The 20,794-nt window shown below is 41.8% G+C and overlaps 1 protein-coding gene across 2 annotated transcripts in view; it reads left to right on the forward strand.

Annotated features, from left to right (window-relative positions):
- Positions 1-20,794, forward strand: part of LOC119653408 (mitogen-activated protein kinase kinase kinase 11) — a 55,172-nt gene that overhangs the window by 7,332 nt on the left and 27,046 nt on the right. For both annotated transcript variants that reach the window (XM_038057973.1, XM_038057974.1), the window contains exons 3-6: positions 6,401-6,563; positions 6,638-6,804; positions 6,883-7,058; positions 13,385-13,585. In XM_038057973.1, the coding sequence (XP_037913901.1) occupies positions 6,401-6,563; positions 6,638-6,804; positions 6,883-7,058; positions 13,385-13,585 (707 nt within the window). The remainder of the gene's footprint in view (positions 1-6,400; positions 6,564-6,637; positions 6,805-6,882; positions 7,059-13,384; positions 13,586-20,794) is intronic.

The raw sequence follows: 20,794 nt of genomic DNA on the forward strand, positions 1-20,794 counted from the left end.
TAGTAGAATAGATCTCGCCACTCCAGCTATAAGCAATCTTCTATTGTGTTTCGCAACGACAGCATTGCGCAATATTCCTGCAGTGATAAATCTCCATGGCAGGGCTTCGCCGTAATAACCACGATCAGGTAGCTCGGTATCGCATCTCTTGCCATGTTCACTATCGTACTTATTTCATCTACAGTGGAGGGGGTGCCTCAGATCTCTGGTAGTCATCTTGCCTAGAAGTATTTGGTTCAGGACATCGCAATTTCATTGTTCATCCAACAGTCGAACACCGCGGAAAACGTGTCGACTTTTATTCTTTCTCGTCTAGCTAACAGAAGACGTTTGTCAGTGGCTCTATAAATCCTAACATTCACGAGCACCATTTCTAGCTCCATAAATAAATCATCCGCCCTAATCAAGAGCCCCCACATTAAGATTCCCCGCTGTGATTTTCGGTTTACATCCCGTCCCTCCGCCTCCATATCTTCTCATATATATGATATATTATATGATTCCGTTAATCTTCGCCCATATAAAACCCACTTTCGTATATTCATTCCTAAAAGGACAAATGATACTGCGTAACTTGTTTGGTTTCTGCCGCAAATGCCGTCACCGTAATTCCGTTATGGTTACCTAAGTAGGGCCACATTCATTTCCTGTGGATAGTCTGCAAGTTAAGTCTTGCGAAGTCGTACAGTGTTTGAAGTTATCTGTTTCAACATCGCTGGCGACTGCAGATCGATAGGTATCTGGAACATCGCACTTGTTCTTTAAGCCGCTGCGGTATCCAGGTCTTCACTTTCCTTCTTTGCTGCTAATTCCTGAAGTTCGTAAAACTCGAACTTCCCGCCTTGGCAACGTCTTCCTTCTTGCTGGTCTCATATACTACCTTGATTAAAGAGTTCCTGGAATTGAGAAAGAAATAGCAGTGAACCGAGGGAAGTGAATTCGAAGCCTGTTGTATGGTATTCATAGAATCCTTCGTCAAACACATTATGCACCGTTGTTATCGATGACTTCTTTTTCGACTGAAAGCTTCTGGTCTTTTTCGCTCATGGCTCTTTAGCAGCATGCCATTTGTGTGGTATTCGGATTACATGTGGCAGTCATAAACCCACAACTTTCAGTTTTTGAAAAGCAATGTCCATACTTAAATGAAGATGAGTTGGATGCTGTTTACAGGATACTGGCAGCATATCCTCTCCAGTTCGGATGGTAATTTATCATTTTTGTTAAAAGGAACAGCGTGAAATAATTTGGTTTCCAAAAAAAAAAATCGTATAATTCGTAGTCATGTCGTGTTCTACGAATTATATAAAGGAGCACTCAACATCTGCGAGCCGCTACGGTCACGCTGCTCCCAGGGCAGAGGTGAGGCAGCGTCTGACGATTTGCCTCTGCCCTGGTAAGAAACCGTAAAGCCGCCATCGCTTCACTTTTTTGGTATAAAAGTGTTAAGGACGAAATAGCGCGCAGGAGTTATATTGCAACACAGGCGGTTTTAGGCGCGAGAGACTCGTCTTTATCTTTCTCCGTCTGCAGTTTTAATTAGGGAAGAACTCACAGCTATCATCGCATGGAGGTGGAGATAGGGTTTGGTAGACCTGTTGGTTCATCAAGGGTTTCGCAGGTTTTATATTCCGTCATGGGTACCAATCCACATTTTGGTCCTGGGAGGTATATTATCCTTTGGCCCTTTTAATGATTCCGCCAAAAAACTTAATTTCGCTATCGAAGAAGAGATAAGCAAATTTGTATACGATCCACTAGATTCAAAATTCAATGCAAATTTCCAGCAAGCTATGAGACATCGTAATCCAATCCAATTTTCAAAAGAAAATTTTGTAGGATACAAATAACTTAACTAAACGCCCAGTGAAAGCCTCGTATTTATCAGTTAATGGTTGGGACTTTATCACTTAGTTCGGAGGATGCGGTTGTTTTGGTTCGTTTCATAACTATAGGACCACGACAAGCAGGATCATAGCGTTGGCGCTTTCTGAAAATTTTCACGTGTCCTTCGACCTGAGACGTGGAACTGTACCGGCTTATCGTGTGACTTTTCGCAAACACTGCCAACGCGACATTAAAAAAAGGGGGGAATACCGGGCCGACCTTACTTTATATTTTAAGAGAGTGCGGTCATTGTGGTTCCTACCTTTTCTTGGTATCTTTAGACCATAATAATGTAGGTTACTTCTTTTTTAATGTGATTTCTACGTGTTAAGAGAAGTTTGAAAAGGGATCCTCAAATTATAGAAAATTTGTGATCCGAATGCCAAGGTAATCTCTGACAAACGCTTCCTCAGACTTTGATGAGGATTTTGGCGGCTGTAACCCCAACTGTGAAAGGTTTCTTGATTTCTTCAATGTCTTTAGTGAGACACTGTTCGAGCATAGGATTTGCCACAAGATCAGCTGGATTTCGACTAATCAGATCGACTACATTGCGATTCAGTACCACTTGAATTCCCGAAAATATTAATGAACGCCATTAAAAGTGTCTTTATCTCTGACACTGATGAAGAGGTTGACGACATCCCAGAAGAACCGTATACCATATCACGAAAGAAATTGCAGATGATCGTAACCCTTTCAATGGCTCTGTAAAGAACGTTAAAGTTTGGCTACTCATCCACGGCGATGACCAAGTGAAGAACTAGGAAGAAGATTTTACCACGATTGTTAATTATTGTAACATCCGTGAATTATATTCTAAGCAAGTGTAATATGTGAATACGTACTATTCCTCCAATTATATCCTCTGTGCCATCAATTTATCCATGCGAAGCAAAGCTCTTGTTCTTTCACTTAGACGGAAATCCTGAGACTAACATTTCCCAGGACTAATTCTCCTCTAAACTAGTGATTTCGAATTTAGCTCCTCTTCCTGAAATTCTCAATATTAACGGAAGTACGAGGAATCAAAAGATGCCTCCATTTTGCAAGCAGCTATCAGGGGCAAGTGGCTGGGATAACCGGAGATTCGTAGTTTTCTAAAAAAAAAATCTTATATAGAAAATGCATTATTCAAAATATACACTCCTTCGCTTACCACACATTTCTGCCAGTCATTGCGGGTGCCTTTTTAGAAAAAGGGTTTTTGGTTAACTTGAACCCGTTGTTCGACTTGTTCGACGGAAGTGAATGGGCTATGGACGAGGGTCGAGGTCCGGGAAATAGGGCGGACAGGGTAACAGTTTCCAGCCAAGAATGGAAATGGTGTTTTTCACCAAAGTTTCTTAGTAGGTTGGGGCGCTGTTCTGCTGCAAAACCCTCTGATTTGCAGAGCATTTGGAGCTGACGCAGCAAACGAACGAACGACACAGCGGTGGTTCGAAAAATTCCGATCAGGCGACATGACCCTCCAAAGTGAACCTCGTGGACACCCAGGACCATCGATCGACAACGACGAGTTGCGTTTGATAGTGGAATCTGATCCCCGATCATCGATTCGTGACATTGCAGAGAAAATAGGCGTACACTATTCGACAGTATCTCGGCACTTACAACAGCTTGGAAAGGTGAAGAAGCTTGATAAGTGGGTTCCGCATGAACTCAACGAGCAAAACATGGCGCTGCGAATGGAAATATCCAGTTCCCTACTCAACCGCAACAGGAACAATCCCTTTTTGCGCAGAATAGTGACATGCGATGAAAAGTGGATATTGTACGACAACCGTCGCAGATCAGCGCAATGGCTAGATGCCGATCAGCCTCCACAACACATGTCAAAACCGAGCCTTCACCCGAAGAAGGTAATGGTAACTGTTTGGTGGTCTGCATCTGGAATTATTCATTAGTCGTTTTTGGAGCGTGGTGAAACAATTAATGCAGAGAAATATTGTGCCCAACTTGATGAAACGCACGAGAAATTACGTGTTCAGCGGCCTAGATTGGTCAACAGAGATGGAGTGATACTGCTCCATGATAACGCCCGACCTCATGTTTCCAGAATGACGGTCCAAAAATTAAATGAATTACGATATGAGACTCTTCCTCATCCACCATATTCACCCGACCTCTTGCCAACCGACTACCACTTTTTTAAGCATTTGGATCACTTTTTGGCGGGGAAACAATTCAGCAATGAAGTAGCTGTCAAAAGTGCCTTTGAAGAATTTCCTAGCTCTAGAAACCCAGACTTTTACGAAACTGGAATAAATGCCCTTGTATCTCGTTGGGAGAAGTGCATTGAAGCTGCTGGATCTTATTTTGACTAATAAAATTAATTTTCATAAAAGTTATAGTTTTTTGAAATTTTACTCAAATATCCGACATTTCATTTGCAACAACCTAATAGTTTTGACATCTGTTGGAAAGGTGGAGAGTGCGGGGCGTTGAAAGTGATCATTTCTTTAAGGGAGCCATTCTCAGAAACTACCCAACCGAAAAATCTGAAAAAAATCAGGAGTCTGCCACTATATGGTGCCTGGGCTCCGAAATACCTTCCATACCGATATCTGTTGGAATAAAGTTAATAATAGTATATTAGTATAGTAGTAATAGGCTGACCCTGACCAATGTGCGAGGCCAGATAAAAGCAGCAGGATCACTCTCAAGACCATTCGACATCAACAACGGTCTACGACAGAGGATGCCCTATCATGCGTCCTCTTTAATCTGCCCCTCAAGAAAGTGATCCGTGATGCTGAGGTAAATGCAAGAGGTAAGATCATCTTTAAGTCCACCCAACTACTGGCTTATGCTGACGATATCAACATCATGGGAAGAACGACCCGAGACGTATAAACTGCCTTCATCCAGATCGAGCAGGCGGCGATCGACGCGAGATCTTGGGCTGCATATCAATGAAGGGAAGGCAAAGTATATGGTGGCAACGTCAGCACCGAAAACCAACCTACCAACAACATCAAACCGCACTGGTCAAATAAGAAGAATAAAGACAGGAGAATACAACTTTGAGATCGTTGATAATTTCTCCTATCTAGGGTCAAAAATCACAACCGATAACAACTACGATGATGAAATCCGCGCACGGTTGTTGTCAGCCAACAGAGCCTATTTCAGCTTACAAAGACTGTTCCGCTCGAAACGTCTCACCATAGGGTCAAAGCTCTTACTGTACAAGACTATGATCTTGCCAGTCCTCATGTATTCCTCGGAAACTTGGGTTCTTAGCAAGAAGAATTGCGAACTCTTGGCCGCGTTCGAGAGAAGAATCCTCCGACGAATTTTTGCGCCCTACATGAGGATGGACGATTTGGTAGCGTACATAACGACGAAATCTATAAACGATACCATGACCGTCAGGTTGTGGATAAAATCTGGCTCAATAGGTTACGGTGGGCGGGTCATTTAATCCGTATGGATGAGGATGATCCAGCCCGGAATGTCTATAAGGGTAATATCTATGGTAGAAAAAGAAGACGAGGCAGATCCTGCCTAAGATGAAGCGATAGCGTAGGTCAGGTCGCCAGACAGCTTTTAGGAATATCGAATTGGTGGACCTCGGCTCAAAACCGGGATGTCTGGAGTTCATTATTAAGAGAGGCCTAGATCGGATACCCATTGTTGCGCCGTTGATGATGATTTATTTTCTTGGTCGGCCTGCCGCGGGACATATGACCAAGAGATCAGATAGGATTTAACATTGTGAAAACTCCAACCATACTTTATTTGTCTCTTTACCTGATCTCAGCATTTTATTTTTGCTTTACTTAGGGACGTTAGCTCATATCCTCTTCCTTTATCTGCGCTTGGGACCAGTATGCTATGTAAATATCATGGCGTAGTTGCAGAGGCTAAGGAAGCTGTTCGTAACAATTCCGCAGCGCAGCGGCCTTACCCCGATTGAGCGCACTAATGGCCCAGATTATTGCACCTTTGTTTAGAATAACAGTTTGTACCCGCACGTTACGGTGAAACTTTAAAAACGATGTGTTGCGAATGGCTCATAGGAATCATGGGAATAGCGAAACATTATTGGCGTCGGAATCTTTTGTTTGGATATTTTACTTTTCTAAAGTCTTGGAAACATTTAGAAATATTCCAACAGAAATTTATCAGATATTTTCTCTCTGCCAGCACATGTTTTTTCCATTTCAAGCACAAATAATATTCATCAAATGTTGGAAGCTTGCAACTATATCAATAGACGAGCATTAGCCACAATCAGAATGTCATTCGAGCGGAAGTATAAATTGAACTTACATGATTGAACGATTGATCAATGTCCGCATTTGAACTTAATTGAGCCAATCAATTAGAGAAAAAATATTGAGAAAAAATTATAACGACACCATTCAATTTTCAGTCATTCATTGATGTTTGCGAATGGGATCGGAATTGAATTGAAACATGATTTAAATTATATGAGAAGCTTTCCCCATAAAAAGCCATCGCATTTAGCCAGTTTAACTGATTTTTGTACATTTCTGCTTTGCAGTTTTGATCTACGAAGCAATCGAGGGAGACAACCTTCGGGGCAAGACTTTGAAGATTACAGACTTTGGACTTGCACGTGAAGTTTACAATACAACACGAATGTCAGCGGCTGGAACGTATGCTTGGATGCCACCGGAAGTAATACGTCGTGGAACCTACTCCAAGTAAGTTAGAAATTCATTTCCTAGAATATTTTCAGAGTGTATGACTTTGCTTTGTGCGCTTCTATTGCTTTCAGAGCGTCAGATGTTTGGAGCTACGGTGTCCTACTATGGGAGCTATTAACAGGTGAAGTGCCATACAAGGGTTTCGATTCGCTATCTGTTGCATATGGTGTGGCGATTAATACTTTAGCATTGCCTATACCCAAAACGTGTCCTGAGGCTTGGGGTAAACTCATGAAAAGTAGGTCAAGTTGAGATTTGTATGTTACCTATGATCGTAACAATCGGGTTTCCTTTTGTTTGTATCCGTTCAATGCAGGCTGTTGGGAGTGTGACCCACATACTCGACCATCTTTCAAGGACATACTCAAGCAATTGGAGGTTGTGGCACAATCGAGTTTCATTCAAACACCACAAGAATCATTCCACACTATGCAAAATGGTTGGAAGAAGGAAATTGCTGATGTTCTCAAGGAATTACGCATAAAAGAGAAGGTAAGAGTTCCTTTCAAGTCTTGCTGTTGCCTCATAGGAATTGATTCATATTATATGGAATTGAAATGTTATCCATTATGTCTTACTTTCAATTTTTTTCTTTCTTCTTTTTTTGTAATGTTTCTAATGCTGCCAAAATAATTTTCAATCAATAATTGTCCATAATAATAAAACTAAACGCGCCTTGTCAATATAAAACTTAAAAATGATTTAAAAAAAAACAAAAACTTCATCTGATCAATGAATGTTTGTTCAAATCTGAATTAAAGGCTTTTAAGACATTCGAAGAGGTAAGGAAGGCCCATTCTCGCTTTTGTTCTTGTATGGATTTTAGTTTGAGTTTCGTTTTTATACGATTTTATGCATTTGTGTTCGTATTGCTATGTTGTTGAAAATTAGACTTTATATTTGCATCTGAATCTTCATTTTTGTTTGGTTTGATAAGTTTTTGAGAAAGAAATTATGGAATTCACGAGATTTTCAACTATGACGAGTATATATTAATCAAAAAATGGAAAGAACATTTCTAGTGAAGTGATTTTGAACTGTATTTACCAGGACTGTCAGCTATTGGAAAAAAAGGCTTGCATATAATATTTTTATCAGTCATTTTCCTTATTATTATTATTCTGTTAAGGGAAAATCGCACCGCTGTTCTCTACTTCCAGATCTTTCAACTTTGCATCTGGTATTAAGTGTTCTCTCAGATGCCTCGATCTACTTTGCACAAGTGCCGGACACTGTCCCAGGACGTGTATAGAGGTTTCGACATACTCCTCACAAAACCTGCAGGCAGTGTCCGTAGATATCCCTAGTTTCCCTAGGTGATAGTTCAGCCGACAATGACCAGTGAGAATTCCCACTATGATTCGGAGGTTCTTTTTGGTGAGGTTTAAGCATGGGTTCGTATCCCCCAATAAGCACCCTGGATTGCTCCATCCCTGGTAGGCCCGCCCAATATAGTTCCCTCAACCGTTCCTCTTCATTTCTTAGAGTCATAGCCATTTCCGATTCCACAGATGGGTTCTGGCCCGTGTAAAGGCGACCCTGCTCCCTTCTTGGCTAGTTCGTCCGCTGCCTCGTTGCCTTTCAACCCAGTATGGCCTGGAACCCAAAGTATCCAGACCTTGTTGGACGAGCCGAGTGTATTCAGTCTCTCAAGGCATTCCCACACCAGTTTAGAGTTCACCTGGTTGGACCTAAGTACCTCGATCGCTGCTTGCCTATCGGTGAGAATAGCTATGTTCTGCCCCCTGTAGTTTCTTTGCAGATTAAAGGAGGCACATTTGTCGATGGCGTATAATGCGAATATGCTAGTGTACCTGCCCATTGACTCAAAGTACATTTTCCTTGGACCAATGACACCGGCACCCGCTCCCTCAGTGTACCAAGTAATCCGTTGCTGGTTTAAGCCGTATGCCGCAGCCACGCTCTCCCAGTTTGCCTTGTTACTCCAACGTGTTTCAAACTTCTTATCGAAGTGAAACCTCGTCAAGTTATCCCTTGGTATCAGTAATTCGGAATACCGCTTAGAAAGAATATCAATCTTCCTTCGATTTAGGCAGCTCCCGCCTCACTGATACTACTGGCCATCCTGAATATTACCCTCCTTGCCTGCATCTGTATGTGCAGATAGAGAGGGGTTAATCCCAGAATGACCTCCAGGGATGCCGTTGAGCATGTCCTCATTACCTCACTGATACACACATAGGTAATCATTGGCCTTAATATTGTAGTATATATCCAAAGTAGTATCCTCGGGCTGCAACCCTATTTTTTCCTGCTATGAATATACAAGTCATCAGAGCCCTCGTGGCTTTCCGACAAGTGTTTTCGACATATGTCTTCCAGAGTAATTTTTGGTCTAACGTATTTTCCAAATATTTGACCTCTGCTTCTCATTTCACCTCCATGTCATGTAATCTTATGGCTCTCAGGTGATCAAGCTTACGTCTCCTATTGAATGGTACTATGGTGGTTTTGTCTGGGTTGATCCGCAGTCCCACCTTCCTGCACCAGGTACTAGTAACCCTTAGTCCAGTTTGGATTCTATCACATAGGGCATCTTCATACAGGGTGCGGCAGAATAACTTCCTTTTTTCAAAACTCAATAAAAACTATTGTATGCATCGGAAAATATTTATTTATTTTTTATAATGTAGGTACATGTCTAAAGTTTTTATTTACATTGTTTTGAAGATCAAATCTATTAGGTGACGTCCCCCATTCTCCATACATTGCGTAAACCGATTTCTGGCGTTTGTCATGACTCTTGTTAGCATAGCAGATGTTATGTTGGCAATTTCTTCTTGGATGTTGGTCTTCAAATCTTGTAGGGTTCTTGGATGGTTCACATAAACACGGGATTTCAAAAAACCCCATAGAAAAAAATCACAAGGGGAGAGCGTGCCGGCCATTCCAAATCGTCTCTAATTGAGATAAGGCGCTCTGGAAAGTGTTCCCTCAAAACAGCCATCGATGCTCTGGAAGTGTGTGCTGTTGCACCGTCTTGTTGGAACCAAGTGTCCCCCAAATCCAAATTTTCTAGCCGTGGGAAAAAAAATGCTGTAGCATGTTTACATACCGGTCCGAATTCACTGTCACTGTAACCTCATTTTCCTCAAAAAACCAGGGACCAATAATTCCAGCTGAGGAAATTGCACACCACACTGTGACTTTGGGTGAATGCAAAGGCTTTTGATGCAATTCTCGAGGGTTGGTGTCAGCCCAGTAGCGCATGTTTTGTTTGTTAACCGACCCACACAAATGAAAATGGGCTTCATCGCTAAAAAAAACAATAGCACCCTCGGGAATGACATCAAGAAGGAGCTCACACGCGTTCATCCGAGAATTGAAGTCACGTTCTGAAAGTTCCTGCACTATCGCCATCTTATAGGGATGAAAATGAAGATCATCACGAAGAATTCTTCTCACAGAACGATCGGATAGTCTAAGGGCAGATGCGTGTTTGCGCGCAGAACGCCGTGGCGATCGCAACATTGACGCTCTCACTGCTTCAATCTTCTCAGGTGATCTAACGGGCCGAGGGACTCCAGTTCTTCCTTTTGTCGCACTTGCAGTTTGTCTGAATGTAGTGACCCATGTAACAATTGATTTGCAGTCTGGGACGGGAGCCAACGGGGCTAAATTAAAGCGATTCCGAAATGCACGCTGTGTGGCAATAACCGAACATCCGCTTGAAAAGTAAACTTCAACGGCGAAGGCACGCTCCTCACTATTCCAACGCATGATGGCGACTGAACCGTGTCGGGACAAAACTTTACAGTATCCCCTCTTGAACGAGACCACTAGCGCTCCGCTATGACATCAACTAACTGAGTGGCGCGCATTTTAAAAAAGGAAGTTATGCTGCCGCACCCTGTATTTGCCCCTACAGATTAAGACAATGACGTCCGCGTAATCCTGGACTTGTATTCCAGTATTTCTTAACACGTCCAGGAGTTCATCCCACCATACTCCACATTCGCAGCGATAGCGCCCCGCCCTGTGGACAGCCTTGAGTGATGACAATAGAATTTGTACCTGTCGGTACTTCTATTTGCCTGCTTTCTAGCAATCCTGTGGTAACGCCCTCTTCTCACAATACTTCGTCAGTTTTACGACTTGTTCCGATGAAGCCCGGATTTCGTCTCCTGGGAAATATCCCGATGCTACGACTGCATCTCGAGTGCTCCTCCCGGCTTCCAATGAGACTTGGATAGCCACAAGGTCACCGGTTAAGAATTCTGAAAGACATATGTATTTTAAATTACGTTTAAGAATTATGCAAGCTCTTGGTTTTTCACAAGAGGAGTCCCAAATTACCTGCATGCTTCCTCCCTGCAGACGGCGAATCTGCCCCTGGTACACCCCTGAGCCAGCACTATTCCAATGTTCTCCTTGGAACTTGCCCTTGCAATTACCGCAAATGCAACTTTCGCATGGTGGAGATTTATCTGGGCTATCTTAGTGCTGGCCATTGGCTCCGTTATTGTTTGGAGCTTTTCTCCACTGTCGGAGTATCGCCCTCCTCCTCCGACATGGCGCTTTCCTGCGCATCGCTGTCCACCCTGAGCCCTAGGTCTAGGTCGTCCAGCTTCTGCTCTTCACTGGGCAGCAGGTCTATTTCCCTGGTTGATCCAATCCTTTCCGCTTCTATGGCTTTCGAGACTTCTTCGGGGACTTCGGTATGTTTTTCACCCGGTGTCTCCTCCGAGGTATCTTTCCTCGGCTTTTGCCTGTGCACATGCACGGGTATGTTGCCAAATCGGTAGTTAATTTGGCAATTCCATGGTGCCTCCAGGGATCGGTCATCTACCCCGATCGTGAGAAGTTTACCCTTGCCCTCCACTTTGCTTTTGAAGACTCTCCATAGTCGGGTATGGAGGTCTTCATTCTGGGCGATTAAGAGGCCCATAAGGTCTTCGGTTTCTATTGTCCCGGGTTTTGGCAGGAAAATTGCCACCATGTGGGCTCCTGGTATATCATCCCCAGCACATGTTGGCAGTTCCACCCCTTCCCAGCTTGGCAATCTAGCAACTATGGTTCTAATCCATTCTGCAGTGTCCTCCGTCGCGCAGTCCACCAGTATAAGGCCTGGTCCAAAGCGTTTCCCGGTGAACACAAGTTTCGGAGTCCATCCCTTGCACGTCTGCCTGACGACAAGGTCCTCAATGGTTCCCTGCTCCTCACGAGTGAGTATTTTCTCGGGAAACATTTTTGGCAGTATGGCCAGTCGAATGCCCTTGACTACACTAGCATAGCTAATGGCGGGCTTCCTAAGTCCTGCCTTCACTCCTGACCTGCCCGGATTTTCCCCCTCTTGGGTTCAGGTTTGGATTTTTTAGGAGCATTCCCTCCATGCGTGCTGATGTCTGCTGCTCTCGCTTTCTCGGCTCCGGTAGAGATGGCCACTTCTGGTTTCAGGCCCTCCTTCAGATGGCGCAGCTACCATTTAGCATCGGCGCCACTGAGACCTGTCTCCTTCCTGACGTCTGTTATATTTATCTCAGACGTGATTTTGCTGGTCCCCGCTCTTTGAGCAATGGCATTCGTTGGTTGTTATCTACGCAGTATACCAATGCTAACCTTGGATCCACTGCTTGACGTCCCTTCTTGGGTGTAATCACTTGGCTCTCAGTAATTCGGACATGTGCCTCCGCCTGATTAACCAGTTTTTGTGCGGTACGGGGCCCAGCTTTGTTGGTTTTCGTCTTATTTTCTTTGTTGTTTTCATTCATTTGATTCCCACAGGTATGGAAGTTGGGAGGTCCGCCATGCCATAGCCCCCCGTAGCACGGTAAGGTCTAACTTACTCATTGAGGTAACCAGGTATCAGTGAGGCTCCGTTCGAATACAGTCAGTTCGCCCGACTGCAAACTATCCAATGGGCACGGTTCGCATAACACCCTGGATTGGGGGAGGTCTTTTTCCACTCCCCAGTCTAGATCCGTAGCGTTTTGTTAATAGTAGGGTCACGTCGTACAGGGTGTGGCTATCACCATTCACTAACGGTCTTGGTAGACGAGAGGCTTGGCCCCTGAAAAGCCACGCACCGCTCCAGAGGAGAGACAGCTCATCCTCAGAGAGAGATAGGTTAGCCTCAGGGAGCTATGTTCCGCGTCAGTCTATCCTGCAGTGCACTGGTTGACCCCCGTCATTAGGCAGAGTAGAAGTCAGGCCCGGTTAACGAATGCAAATCGTCTCGAATGCTAAATGAGGCTAATGACCTTGACTTCTAAAATTGACTATTCCTACTTAATCCTTCGTTTTGCTCCGGTTTAGCAATATCTATACTAATATCAAATTTGTAAGTTCACATTCCTTAACAACAAGAACATGGGACCAACTGAAAACATCCACTGGAAATTTTCCACACTCTTGTCTTATTTCCAACAGATTATCAGTTTCAGTCCAGCAATTCGATCTCTAATTACTAAAATCTATGAAATGAGATGAAAGAATAGAATCTTTCAAGGACAGCATACTCCTCACAGTACGCATATATCTTTCTCAATTGGCAGTGCATGAGTCTCATGAGGGGCTTCAATATGACAGCTCCTAATGTCCTTACTACAATTGCCTCATTCGAATATAAATACCCGAAATAAAATCGAAAAATTTATGACCACGCAATTTTCGTTTTATTTTTGAATTTTACACCATTGTATTCCATAGAAGATTTTGTGCAGTATTTATTTAGTTAACTTTTTTTTCTCTATTCACCGTTTGAATAATTTATCAAGTTTTATCTTGAATTTTTATTTGAATTAAGATTTGGAAGATATTTGATATTTTATTTAATTTTTCGTATCTCTTCATATCAGGAATTGCGTTGTAAAGAAGAAGAACTGGCACGAGTACAAAATCAACAAAGACAACACGAGAGAAGTTTACTTTTACGCGAACAAGAACTAAATCTACGAGAGATGGAATTAGTTGGGCGTGAGCTTCATATGACGTTAAATTCACAAAATACACCTACACCGAAAAAACGTTTGGGTAGATTTAGTAGAATGCGTTTGAAGGTAAGTTTTATTTGATTTATTCTATTGGATTTCTTGTAATTGCATCTTGCTGGAAAATTGCCTATAACTTTACTAGAAGACGAAATTAGTCTCGGGAATTTCTCGGCAATATATTTTTCATCCTTGTTGGGAGCATACGGTTGCATTGAATATCACCGCTAACAATGAAATGATTGGCTTTCCTTGTCATATACAATAAAAATTTTAAAGCTTAAATGTTCGAGTGAACTAGAAAAAATACTATGGAACAATTAATGGCTGAACCGATTAGGTAGGTCGGTTCAAGCCTTTAGTTCTCATATATCAGGCTCATTATACTATCCACTCAAACGTCTATTCAGACTGCGTTCTGCGCTAATCGTAGGATTTTTCCAATCTTATTGCAACTCTCAAAGCAGGGAGGGCAAAGCTATTTTATTGAGGGAAACCTTTCCGACGGTTTTTTGTCTGATTCTTCAGGAAGGTAGAGCAGATAACAAACGCAAAGCGATCCCAAAGCCTAAAGAAAAGTGGCGTAGTTGACCCTACAGGTTCGCGTGCACTCCTTCTCTATCCTAGCCACTTCACTTTTTTTTAATCCATTTGTTTGGAATCCCCCCGGAGCTCGTAACATTTAAATGGGAAAATTGGGAGAATTTACCAAATTGGTAAATAAAAACACATAATTTCAAACACGCGCGTAAAGCAGGGAAAATTGTGATCCAAATGCCGCGACCGTGATTGACCATTCGCATCCTGAACCGACGTCCCTCCTACCTCAGTTGTTGATGAAGATGAAGGGTGAGGCAAAAAAGCATTGAATTAAGGCCCCATGACGTTTTGCCAATGGCGTGAGAGAGAGAAGTGGTCAAAAGAAATCCCCATATATCCCAGAGGCGTAATAGCGCGTGTCCATGAGGCAATTCAGTGGGGCTACACTTAGCTGGCGGTGGAGCTGCACGGTTAATTTTACCACTTTTTTTTAAGTTGTTGAGATGGCTCTGCCCTCGTGGTTGGCCATTTGTTGGAAAGGTGGGGAGTGCGGGGAGGTGAAAGTAATGATTTCTTTCACGGACACATTCACAGAAACTACCCAACCAAAAAATCTGAAAAAAGTCAAGAGGCTGTCACTAGATGGTCCCTAGGCTCCGAAATGCCCTCCATACCTATGTCTGCTCAAACAAATTATTACTATAATTTTTAATAATTATCTTCAAACCCCCCTGTCTTTCTGTTTGTCTGTCACACCCGATTTACTCGAAAACGGCTAAACCAATTATCAGGAAGTTTGTTAAGAAGGTGCGGTCTGTGAATCCCTTAACATATAGCCAGCGGCGCCATTTTGTGTTGAGTTTGGGGGAATTACCCATACATGTGAAAGGGGGGTGTAAATTGTTTTCACAGAATATAGTCATGTGATATCAAATGAAAGCGTTTGATCAGTACTTTTCGAAAATAGTCTTGCTTCTGATATTGGGTGAAAGATAGAGGGAGTGAGGGCTCAAGAAGAGTGCCCAAAAAGTAAAGCAGATACCGTTCTCAGAACTTATCCAACCAAAAAATCACAGTGGTGCATTTCTAGACCTCAAAATACATCCGATTCCGATACCTGCACAAATAAAGTGACTTTAGAAATTTATCCACCAACCCCCCTTAAGTTCATCATAGAAGTATAATGAAATTTGTATAAGGAATAACATCAGGCACAATTTGGTCAAGTTTGGAGAAAATCCAACTATTATTAACATACTTATAGAGGGCGAAACTGCTTTTTTTTTTAATTTCGTGAATTCTAGAACATGTATGACGTCATCATCACATATGAATTCGTAGATGTCACAGCAAAGTGAGCTTACATGAATGGGCGATCGCAAAACAATATTTTGTTTTAGTTTTTTAGTCATCATATCATGTATACCAATGTCATTTATTCCCGACAGACACATGTGTGGATGTAGGTATATATACATACTAATTAAGTTTGCCGGCAGTGTCTAATTGAGACACAGGCATACCTCGACTTATCACATTCACGGTCGGGGTATCGCTCCGAAATTTCTCCGTTATGAAAGCTACGGAATCGTCCATCCTCATGTAGGGGTCCAAAAATTCTTCGGAGGATTCTTCTTTCGAGCGCGGCCAAGAGTTCGCAATTTTTCTTACTAAGAACCCAGATTTCCGAGAAATACATAAGGACTGGCAAGATCACAGTCTTGTAAAGTAAGAGCTTTCACCCTATGGTGAGACGTTTCAAGCGAAACAGTTTTTGTAAGCTGAAATAGGCTCTGTTGGCTGCCAACAACCGTGCGCGGATTTTATCATCGTAGCTGTTATCGGTTGTGATTTTCGACCCTAGATAGGAGAAATTATCAACAGTCTCAAAGTTGTATTCTCCTATCTTTATTCTTCCCGTTTGACCAGTGCGATTTGATGTTGTTGGTTGGTTGGTTTTCGGTGCTGACGTTGCCACCATATATTTTGTTTTGCCTTCATTGATGTGTAGGTCAAGATCTCGCGCCGCCTGCTCGATCTGGATGAAGGCAATTTGTACATCTCGGGTCGTTCTTCTCATGATGTCGACATCGTCAGCATAGACCAGTAGTTGGGTGGACTTAAAGAGGATCGTACCTCTTGCATTTACTTCAGCATCACGGATCACTTTCTCGAGACACAGGTTAAACAGGACGCATGATAGGGCGTCCCCTTGTCGTAGACCGTTGTTGATATTGAATGGTCTCGATAGTGATCTTGCTACTTTTATCTGGCCTCGCACATTGGTCAGGGTCAGCCTAGTCAGACTTATCAATATCGTTGGGATACCGAATTCTCTCATGGCCGTGTACAATTTTACCCTGGCTATGCTGTCGTAGATGGCTGTAAAGTCGATGAAAAGATCGTACAACTGATGTTCATATTCCAACAGTTTTTCCATCGCTTGGCGCAAAGAGAAAATCTGACTTTGTTGCTCATTTACCTGGAGTGAAGCCTCTTTGGTATGGGCCAATGATGTTGTGGGCGTATGGAGCTAACCGGCCTAGCAAGATAGGGGTGTGGAGTCGATTTTCTGCTTCAGCAGCTCCAGGCGTAAGGGTACGCCTCTTCAAAATGCGCTAGGAGCAATAAAAAAAAATAAACTAAGAATTGAAAAAATTTCAAGGCTTCACGCCAGTTGTAAGGATGTCAAAAATATTATATAATAGAAGCAAGCTCATTCCATTTCTATCCTAGAGGTTGTATTTGCAGATTTAACTCCTCAGGTTTCGGAAGCTATATTAAAAAACTGACTATTCTTTGCATCTTTACGGATTAATTTTTACCCACAACTTGTTACACGAATAAGGTACTACGGTAAATGGATGAAGATTATCTTCTCCACTGCTATATCAGCTGCCATCGTCTGATCTTAGTGACAAAACTTTGTTAATACAATAGGCGATAAGCAGCTTTGCAGCTCTTGTCTCTATTGATCCCTCAATGCTTCATGTATCGATCGACTTGCTATGCTGTTATCGAACCAATTTGAAGCTTTGGTTATTTACGATATTTGCGTTCTTTACTTTTCAAGTAAAGAAATAGTAAAGACTAACCCTCGGGATTCTTCACTTGTTTTGGTGAATTAGTGAACAGTGCCTCTTTTTGCAACGGAAATATGTATGCCTTGATTTACCTACCATTGATCGTTTCTCCAAGAATTAAAGTAAGTTATTGATATATGGGGTTAGTCAAGGTATAGATCTGCTTGTATCGAACAATCGTAGAGTTTTTCCTTCTAGCTTCTTCAACTATAACCTACACGACAGTTGGACTCAGTTTGCTTATATTATTGTGTTTACATTTGAGGCTGCACAAGTTGATCCTGTGCATCACATGATCTACCGAAAGTGGGCAACGGGAACGTTGATATTGTTACATGTAGCTGGTGACGAAAATCTCCTAGTTATACTAGTAATTCAATCAAAGGTCCAAATTGCTAAGTGCGATTTTCAGTAATTCATCGTTTCTCGATTCTATAGTTTGAATGACGACCCAAAGGGTATTTGGGTCGTCGAAAAATGGTTTATCTAATGTTTAGTTGTGGCTGCAGTCTGAAAATCGCGAAGAGAATATTCAAAAATTTGTTTCTTTTGTCCGCAGCTTCGACTTTGCGTGGTGGACTAAGAGTTGCTGCTCTCAGACGCCTAATCAATTTTTGGTCAACGACCCCTTACGAAGTTTTACGCAGGGTTTAAATTATAAGAGCATCACATGTCGCTGGATTAAATGGTGATTACAATGCTAAGTAGATGACCATTAAGGACCATGATCAGAGCATCAACATTATTTGGTGAGGTACCATAAAGTGTGTAAATTCAACTCCTGTAATCTGAACCAAAAATTGTTCATGACGAAACCGCAAGTGTTTGATGAAATGTTTTGCATTGCCTTACACATATTTTTTTTCTTGAATTTTCAACAGACTATCTTGTAGGTACCTAAATAGATCATTAAGAAAATATTCGGAATGCGAAGTGGCTAGTTACAATCAATCAAGGGATTGAAAATAATGTTTTTGTTCTTTTTGGCCTTTGCACTGAAGTGGTTCTTGAGAAACTCAGACTTGTTGTATATCGAGATGAGGAAGAAGTCTGCGTAGTTGTTGCTTGAAGCGGTACTGAAACACTTGATATAGAACAGGCCTATTAGTCGTTGCGTAATGCACCGCGGTCGCTAGTGATGCAAGAGGAGACGTTGGTGTACCTCGTTGGCCAAGTCACTACCGTAGCTAAAGTCGCTTCAAAGTTTAATCTACCGATGCTGGTAATCCACAATATTGAACATATGATTCATGACTAATAATAATAATCATCGTTCCCCAACAATCCACTTCATTCAAGACCGTAACGGTACACTACTACAAATGCGTGTGTCTGAGTGGAAATGATCAGAACATTTGTCCATAATAGGGGTATGCTCCTTTAGCTAATTTGCGTGGTCTGTCATGCCAGGCAATTATGGACCCAGACCTTGATATACTTCACGACACTCGGCCATGAACTAGCGCCGGAAAATCTCAGACGCGCAAAAACATAGAACATGGAATATTCTGGTCATGCGTTACAGTCGGCTGATTCGACGCGGCGACAATATCTTGTGGTTGTTTTTTTTTCTGTGAAAAATTGTGATACACTAGATTTACACGAGAAACGCAGCTTAGGATAGTTTGAAGCTCCTATTCATGGGCAACCTATTTCATTTTCATCAGGTTGGGGGAGAAATTCTCTAAGTCCTATTCTGCTCTACCTTGAACACGGCCCCATGGCTGTATTGGGCGTATTGCTGTAGATTGTTGATAACGTAGAAATTTTGTTTGTTAAATTAATTGTTTGCAGGAGTATACAAGTACTTGGCATACCATCTTTTTTCTTGATGTATTTCATGTATTCATTGAACGGACCTTAGACTGTTTTTTTTTATGAGTTTCTGATAGAAATTACCCCAACGATCTTGTGATTTCGATGACGTGGCTTGACTTAGGTCAATTCAGGACGACTTTAATTGTTTTTGGCAATGGTCCTACAACCTTGGATCCAGTGAAGTATCCAATGTATTTCAGTTCAGGCCGTTCGTACACAAATTTCGAAAACTTCTCTGGGGTGTTTCGATAAGATTGAATTATCATTACTGCATACGTAACAGAATTCTATTCCTTGGAGAGTTGAATAGATATACCTTTAAATAAGTGTGGTCCGTTTCTCAGGCCAAGTGTCCTGACTAGAAATTCAAACAAGCCTAATGAGAAGATAGCTCCTGTCTACGAAATGGGAACGATATCCGATGGAATGCCTTGGTTAAATCCAATATTGTTAAGAAGTTCCATTCGTTCAAGAAATGGAAAAAATTATGAATTTGGGCTGTTGAATACTTGTCAGAAATAATAAAAAAAAACCCAATCCTCGATAGTCTCCAAATAGCACGTTCATCGCCTTCCTTCGGTACCTGATGAAGAAGATTGGTCTATTGATTGTTTGAAAATCGTTTGAATGATCTCTTGGTGTAGCCGAATTTCTCTGTAAGTAGTTGTATTACTCCTTATGCTGGTGCTCCTTTTGTGATAATGTGGTGACATATGATGAGACTTCGTAAAGTCGTTGAAATCTTTCAAGTCCTTGAATTGAAATAATAAAACTTGTTGTTTCTTTTTCGTTGGTGTGTGTATTTATTCTTGCAAATACCGATATTTCGGGAACCACTTGTTCCCTTCATCAGTGCAAACAAGTTTGCTCATCTATAGACATTATGTTCTATTTATACTACTCTATACTATGATATTATAATTACGACTAAAAACTTATATCTAGGTCCTGAAAAAGAAAATAAATATTTAATTTAACTACCTAATAGCTAATGTATCTTAAAACTTATATCTAGGTCCTGAAAAAGAATATTTAATTCACTTCCTAATAGCTAATTTATCAATCCTAAAACAAGACGAGATTATTTTACTTTAAGAGTTTTCTAAACAAAGGGGAATAGCAGTTACCCAAATCTGAGTTCAACCTAGTGTCAACCGGTTGTTTGTTGATGAACCAGCTTTCGTAAGCATCCAGTTGGTTAGTCTTTCTTACTTGCTTTAGGACTTTCAAGTCATCAGCGCTTACTTTATGGCCGCATTCGACCATATGTTTTGCCACCATAGATTTAGTGGGTTTTCGGGAGTGCTTTACAGCCAGCTCTGCCTCCTTCATGTGCTCCCTAAATCTAGTGGTTGCTAATCTTTTTGTCTGCCCGATATATACCTTCGGGCAATCCGAGCAGGCGATTTTATAGATGCCGCTCATCTCTTCCACCGTTTTCGGATCTTTTTCCCCCGCCAGCTGGGTTTTTAGCTGGTAGATACGGCTTGATCCTACCAGCTGTATGTCAAACCTTTTCAATGTCCTTTGTATGTGTTTGGACAAGTTTGAGAAGGTGACACTTGATCTTTTCACCAACGAAAAAGAAACAACAAGTTTTATTATTTCAATTAATTAATCGTTGGAAACACCGCATAATTTCACTCTGATTTCAAGTCCTGATTTTCAATATCATTCTGAATCTGTGTTGCTCACAGACCAACCTTCAAAAACTAGCGAAGATGGAAGATGGTGTTTGAACTTCTTTTGCACCCGGAGCGAATTTTGTTCATTGAATTTGTTATTTATTATATTACTAGGTATATCAAAAATTTTACGGAATGGAAATGAGAAAGCG

Source organism: Hermetia illucens, chromosome 4 (genome assembly GCF_905115235.1).
Source record: "Hermetia illucens chromosome 4, iHerIll2.2.curated.20191125, whole genome shotgun sequence".
Taxonomy (NCBI): domain Eukaryota; kingdom Metazoa; phylum Arthropoda; class Insecta; order Diptera; family Stratiomyidae; genus Hermetia; species Hermetia illucens.